This window comes from Etheostoma cragini, chromosome 3 (assembly GCF_013103735.1).
Source record: "Etheostoma cragini isolate CJK2018 chromosome 3, CSU_Ecrag_1.0, whole genome shotgun sequence".
Taxonomy (NCBI): Eukaryota; Metazoa; Chordata; class Actinopteri; order Perciformes; family Percidae; genus Etheostoma; species Etheostoma cragini.
Genome location: NC_048409.1, coordinates 12,404,049 through 12,411,248, shown reverse-complemented (window position 1 = coordinate 12,411,248; position 7,200 = coordinate 12,404,049). Strand labels below are relative to the sequence as shown.

The following is a 7,200-nucleotide window of genomic DNA, read 5'->3' as shown; positions in this document are numbered from 1 at the left end:
TCAGCAGTGGGCCTACAGATACTGGTTGAAGCATTGAGTTCCTAGAGAGTCTTTTTAAGACATTAATAGGTAACGCTAGAGTCCAAGAACTAAATCAGCCACATACATCCACTTTTAGTTTTTTAATCTACCTTTTATTTTTTGTATGGAAGTGTGAGTATTTTATCAATCAGTTTTTCTATTGTTGTTGTCTTGATGTTTTTTTTCACATATGTTGTGCAATGCCAGCTGCAGAGCTAGATTTCCATCGGATAGATCTCAAAATGGCAATATGGTAGGCCTACTTTTGTCTTTAAAATGGCAGTGATTAAATAATAGTTCAAGAATAATGTTTTCTTTTTTTTTCTTTTTTTACATGTTTTAACACGGTGCTTTTATTTCGAAGGATCCGGAAGTCGGAAGTCTTCATGATGTTGCTGCGGGCAACACAGACGGCAACGGTGATAGCTTAATGGTAAATTCGTGCAGATGGTTCCAGGGATAAGCTACAAAGCAATGCAATACTCTGATGCGATTTGTGCGCACACAGCTGTAGATTTCTTTTTGAAATGTCGGAGACTCGATTTCAACCACAACCGCACAAACATTAGTTAACAATGCAGATTAATGTCTGTGTTTGTTGCTACGGGTTTGGCTCCTGAGCTACGAGAGCTGGCTGAGATGGACCACCATGAAAACCAAATATAGCACAACAAGGTTACTGGACATTACGTTGCTAATGCTTCTGATAAGACGGCTAATGCATGATGTAATGATTACCCTGTGAAGAATAAAATAGATTCATCCAAATGAAGGTGAGTTTGTCTTTATTGACTGGTAATGCAGCTTTAGATACATTTTATTTCTAAAAGGAAATGACAAGGATTATTCAACGCACTGCCAGTTTTTTCAAAACAAAGTATTCCTTTTTACTTTTTAAAGTAACATGAGAATGTATTTGCCTATACAGTCAAGGTATCTTCATACAGCTGTTACGTATTGTACATATAGGCCTTGTACATTTTGGGGATTAAAAGCAAGCTTTTTTCTGTCTTTCACAGGTTCTCTTTAACTTTGACTCCTCTACTATTACACAAATTGGGACCTAAGACCCACTATTGGATTTCTTAATTGAAACATCTCCTGAGAGAAACTGGTAAGTAAACATCAGTTGCCATGCGTATCAGTCTCTGCCAGGGCCTGTTAACTGGCGCCATTCTCCTCAACCTCCTCATTCTCTACTACGTGTCTCGGGCCCAGCAGCAAATGATGGATAAGAGGAAGGAGCTTGGCAGGGGCACGAGGAGGGCTGCCCTACCAGCCTCTGGCCTGGTGGGAGGCCTAGGGCTACTTGTAGGAGCTGGAGGGATTGGAGGTGAGGGACACAGTCGTGGCCCACGTGTGACTGTTCTTCTTCGAGAGTTTGAGAACTTTGAGAATTATGTTGGGGATGTGGCTAATTCCTTCCTCCGCCAGAGATCTGAGCTTCCCTTCCTGGCTGTGGCTGACACGTCTCCGTACCCTCCCCTGGTGCTTCCAGACGGGGCGCGTCTTCTGGTGCTCTCCCCCAGCCCGGACCAGCCACCACAAGCTCACAGGCCAGAGTTCCACGTCCAGACAGAGTTTGTGCTGCTGGTGCCTGATGGGGTTGAGTTGGAACAACCTCGGGCGATCGAGAGGCTGATCAGGGAGTTGGAAGGCGAGGGTGGGGGGCCTGTGAGGCTGGTAGCTGCACCCGTTCTGGCTCGATCTGCTGTGCAGTGTCTCCACCTTCGGGTGAACCTCAGAGAGTGGACAGCCACCTACTCACCAGCTGCTTCAGGGAGCAGCGGGAGTGTGTGTACGGCTTTACAAGGAGACGCGGTTGTCCTCATTCGCACTGAGGATCTTTTTAACCTCTCTGTCCCTCTGGGGCGGCCCCTCTTCTCCTCGCTCTTCGTCCAGACTGCTTTGAGAGGGTGGAAGGTCAAGCTGCTGGAGAGCCCCTGTTTCGCCGCAAACCACCGGCCCCTCTTCAGCTCCGCTCACAACCAGTGGAAGGCTGAAACTCGACTGAAGGAGGCCACGGGGAAGCTCATGAGGAGCTTTGGTCTAAAGCGTCTCCTGCTGCCTGATGGGAAGGAACAGTGGTACGGCTGCAGTAAAGAGACGTCTCGCTGCTTCGGCACTGTGCAGGAAGACACTCCAGACTACCTTTATCTGGATCGCTGGACACCTCCCTGCTGTCTGCGAGCTCTCAGGGAAACCACCAAGTATGTAATCAATATCCTGGAGACCTCTGGTGTGCGCTACTGGCTAGAAGGGGGGACTCTGCTGGGCGCTGTCCGCCATCAGGACATCATCCCATGGGATTACGACGTTGACCTGGGCATCTACCTGGAGGATGTACCCAACTGTGATCACTTGAAGAACCTGGACTCAGGCTCCCTCGTGGATGCTAACGGCTATGTCTGGGAACGCGCAGTGGAAGGAGACTTCTACAGAGTCCAGTACAGCGAGGCCAACCACCTGCATGTTGACCTGTGGCCGTTCTATGCACGTAACGGCGTCATGACCAAAGACACATGGACAGAGCACAAACAAGACGTGGAGTTCCCAGAGCACTTCCTGCAGCCGCTGGTACCCATGTCCTTTGCCGGCATCACTGCCTACAGCCCCAACAACCACCGATCTTTCCTGGAGCTGAAGTTTGGGGAGGGGGTTATAGAGAACCCCCAGTATCCCAACCCCTCAAAAAAGAGGCTGGACAGAAGCAAATTATGAGATGATAGAGATATTTGTTTACATGGAACTTGTTGCCTTTTAAAGCAGCCTAAAAGATGATGCCTGGAAACTAATACGGTGCTAAAATGAATTTCCTCTTAATTGAACCATACCTAAAGTATATCACCAGTATAATCTCATGCCTGGTCAAATCTTCTCTATTATCAGTATTTGGATGTCAAGTCTAACCTTGGATTGCGTTTTATTCTTTGTCAAAGTGGTAAGATGCATGAACGCTTGAAAGATGTAAATCCATACATTAGTGCGTTTACATCAGGCATATCTTCCAGAGTCAAAGACTGGTTTTACTACATGGTGTACTAAATTTGTATGTGTTGTACAGTAAAGTGCATTAAAAATATGACTACTCTAAAGAGGATACATACTTTCAAAAATTGTTGACAGCTACAGTTTACATTATCTTAAGCAGGATTTAAGGTGTAGTACAGAATAATGTGTTCAATAAGTTTTTCTTTTCTCCTTAAAACAGGTGTTTTAGGATTTTTTTGGTCTGTGTTGCATCAATTTGCACTGGTTCTTTCACTTTTGCACAGTTTTGAAATGAATGTTATATATCATATGTTATATAACATATCGATGCCATTTGGTACCTGAGTCAGTTTCCATGTGGTTAAGTAAAAACCACACTGTCATCCATCCTCATCCATTAATTACATATGGCATATGTAGAGGATGAAATGTTGCTCTATCAGGCCTTAGTATTCAGTAAAAACATAAATATTTAACTAAATTTGTTATTAAATATTTACCCTTAGCTCAAGTATGTGTGTTACTACTGAGCACCCATTATGTATTAACTGAAATTGAATTTCAATTCAGTAGATTATTCAAAGATAATATTTAAAAGAAGTTGCACGTAAAAATACACCAGATTCTCTCGGTACGACATGCTTCTTGTAGTGTTATTCGTGTGCGATGTATGTATGTGAGGTGTAACTCCAGTTCATGAACTGGCAAAATAAAAGAGTTATAACAGATGAAGATTGATTTAATCATTTATTTTGAGGATTGTTGATGAATCCATTGTAAATACAGTAAATGTGTAATGTTTGTTTGCATTTCTTTTTGAAAGATTATTTCTCGGGCCTTTAGATAGATAGATACGTTATTCATCCCAAAGGAAATTTTAGGCATTCAGTAGCAAGACAATCATAACACAACATACATACATCACACATACCTAAGAATAAAAATAAAATAACAAATCACTCATAGAAATGCAATGACCATTGTAAGGTGAGATACTATTGTTAACTGTGTGCAATGATAATAGAGCAAAATTGCAACTTTATTCAATAAGACTAGCTGAAGACAAGGGGGGGGGGGGGGGGACAACGACATGCAGCAAAGGGTGTCAATTCAGACCTAAAGCCGCTCCACTGCGGTAAGGACTGAACCTTAGTAAATGGGGCACACACACAACCTGGTGAGCTACCAGGATGCCCCGGTTGCTGTTCTTTTTAAACACTAGGTGGCAGAACACACCTAATTATTCTATGGCCTTTGTAACTCCTCTAAGCTTCTGCACTAACTTGTGTTCACCGAACAGCATTATGGGAGTTCTTCAGCCATATGGCATATGCCGGAGGTTAGTGGGATAGAGGGTTTTATAACAAACAGGAAGGCAGTTGGCTTGTTCGTCAGACAGGTCCAGTGATATAAACTAGCTTCTTTTATCCTACTCCAGAACAAATGACAGTATCTAACAATACCCGTCTTCAGCCTGCTGAGTCTGCACATGCTTTATTCCCCAAGGTGTGTTTGCATTCCTCTTATCATTGTGTAACCAGCGTCATTCATGTATGGTCTTGTAAGTAGATCAGCAAAAACAAAAGGAGCTTTGTGCATTTTAAATAAGTTTCTCCTCTCGCATGCTGCTACAGTATGGCACCTGGAACTGACCGACTGTAGTTACAGACTAATGTAGCTATGGAGTAGGGCTGCACAATATTGTTTAAAAAAAAGAAAAAAGAAATCCTTATCCCAACATTAACTGGCGCAATAAACAAATTGCAAAAGGCGAGACACTCCGAGATTTATTTTTTAGTTGAAAGAATATCAGTAGAAAATTATCACCTTTTTTGATATTGATGTTCTTTATACTCATGCAGTGGTTTTTGATTTCCTGATGCAGTGTTCGCAGCAGAAAATAGAACTTTAACAAAACAAAAGGTTCCAACAAACAGCCAAAAGACAGCCAAATAATAAAAAAGGCCTTTATTGTTTAAACCCTAAAGTTCTTTTTAGAACATAGCCCCACTGTAAACAATCACAACTACCATGTGCATTCACACAACAAAAGCTCGGACCGGACAGACATTCATATGGTGAAAGATCTCAGAAAGGAATAAGAACATCGTTACAACCTTCCATCATAAAACATCAAACAGAAACTACAGCACAATAGATGTTTGAGGCAATGGTTAACATTTAAGAACTCAGAAGACATTGAACTAAAAATGATGAGGCCTCTGGGCTGCAATGATTTCCTAGATTACCATCATGCAATACACTGCATAACTAGTACTATATAAAACCGATAAAGAATACAGACTTGAGACATGTTTTATGTAACATAAGTACCACAGTCCTCCCTTCAGTTGGTAGAGCTTTAAAGCTTTAGTGCGTAGTTTCTGCCGCCACCATGAGTGAATGACAACAGAACTTTTGGCTCGTCCACGCTACAAGCCTTCCATGACCGTGCACAGCCGCTCCCCCCACTCAGTTACTAGTAGCCAAGGAGGACACGGAGGGAAAAAAAACAAACATGATGACTCTTCAGAAGAGCTCATTATCTTCACTCGTGTTTCTGCGCAGGAAAGTCACTGGACAACAATCTTCTGAACACAGCCTTACAGAGAAATCTAGAGAGAGTTGTGTGGAGCTGATCGTCTTAATTAGCTTGGTAGCAACCCAGTTGGCAATGGCTAGAATGTAACGGACGTTTATTAATATCAAAAAGTTACGCACTAAAGCTTAAGACAAACAGTTAAAGATGATATGGATGGAAGAGATAAACATTAAATACAGTACAGTTAATTACAGATGTATACATACATAGCATACGGTATATGTTACACTTTATATGAAAAGTATATATATGCTAGCTATATATACATACATACAGTATATGTAGCTAGCATACATGTTGCATTTGAAAATAGTGAGCAGCCAATACAACTCACCCTGCTATGTCAAACATTCTCCATTCTTAAAGTTTCCTACAAGCTCACTGCCAAACTGCAAAAGAAAATTCCAGAAGACCCCCCCCAAATGGAGGAACCTTGTACACACAGCTGAGACCCTCCCCCATAAGTGTGAAATTAAACCAAGAAAAACAATTAACAATAAAAATTGAAAAAAACATCAACCAGTTATCAAAGGACTTAGCTGGCAAAAAAAAATTGGAGTTATTAACATGTCAAAACATTGACTAAAATGTCTTTGGATTTTGATTAGGGAAATAAATAGGGACAAAATCTTCTGATGCATCAACAATGGCATACAGGGAGGTCTAACCTTTATGCTCATCACAGCCCAAACATGAATGGGTTTAAGTGGAGACATTCAGCGTTTAGGCCTTAACAGTCAAAACTAACTAGCATTCCACTGCTACTATTCTGTCGACATAAAGATCTCCTTGTAGCGGAAGGACTTGTCATTTCACATCACTTAAAGTCACGCCACACTTTATACAAACCACAACCGAATTGTCCATAGACTGCTTTAAAATCCATTTGTGCCTTTCATAGGTGATGGAAGCAACAGCATGGGTAAAATGTAGGTTAAAAAAACATCTTCTTGGAAATGTCATTCAATGTTATCCGGAGTTCTTCGATCTCCTTCCTGTTTCGCTAAGTCCATGTGTGGTTTTTGGTCTCATGAAGGTTAAGAAGCATTTACAAAAGGACAGACTTCAAGCTATAGTTAAACCTGAGGTTAGGTCGCCTGCCATTGCACTGATGTCCATCAGAAGAAGCAGAAATGCACGTAGGTCAACCTGTATCCATGCGTGTTGACATCATGTGTCCTTGAGAAAAAGTTACTTCATTTAGATTTGGGATGTTATTGAGAGTATAATTTCCCATTTTGTGCTATTTTCTCACAATGAGAAAGGCTTTGTGCATAAGAGAACCATTGGCATGCAATTACCTCAGATACAATAAAGCTACGTTTCCACCAACGGTCTGGTTGAGTACAGTTTGTTAACATTGGAGCAGACTACTAGGGGCGGCCTCTAGCTCACCCAGTAAGAGCGTGCCCCCATGGGCTGAGGCGTTGGCAACGGCCCAGAGTTCAAATCAGACCTGCGGCCCTCTGCTGCGCGTCATCCTCCATCTCTCTCCCACCTTTCCTGTATATCCGCTGTCACTCTCATATAAAAAAAGCCCCCCAAAAAAATCTTTAAAAAAGAACAGAGTACTATAAGCCTTCAAC

The 7,200-nt window shown here is 42.0% G+C and overlaps 1 protein-coding gene across 1 annotated transcript; it reads left to right on the top strand.

Moving 5' to 3' along the window:
• Positions 1 to 391: 391 nt before the first annotated feature.
• On the top strand, positions 392 to 3,736 carry fkrp (fukutin related protein). The gene is made up of 2 exons (XM_034863999.1): positions 392 to 794; positions 1,041 to 3,736. The coding sequence occupies exon 2, from the start codon at positions 1,156 to 1,158 to the stop codon at positions 2,740 to 2,742; it is 1,587 nt and encodes a 528-aa protein (XP_034719890.1). The 5' UTR covers positions 392 to 794; positions 1,041 to 1,155; the 3' UTR covers positions 2,743 to 3,736.
• Positions 3,737 to 7,200: the final 3,464 nt, after the last annotated feature.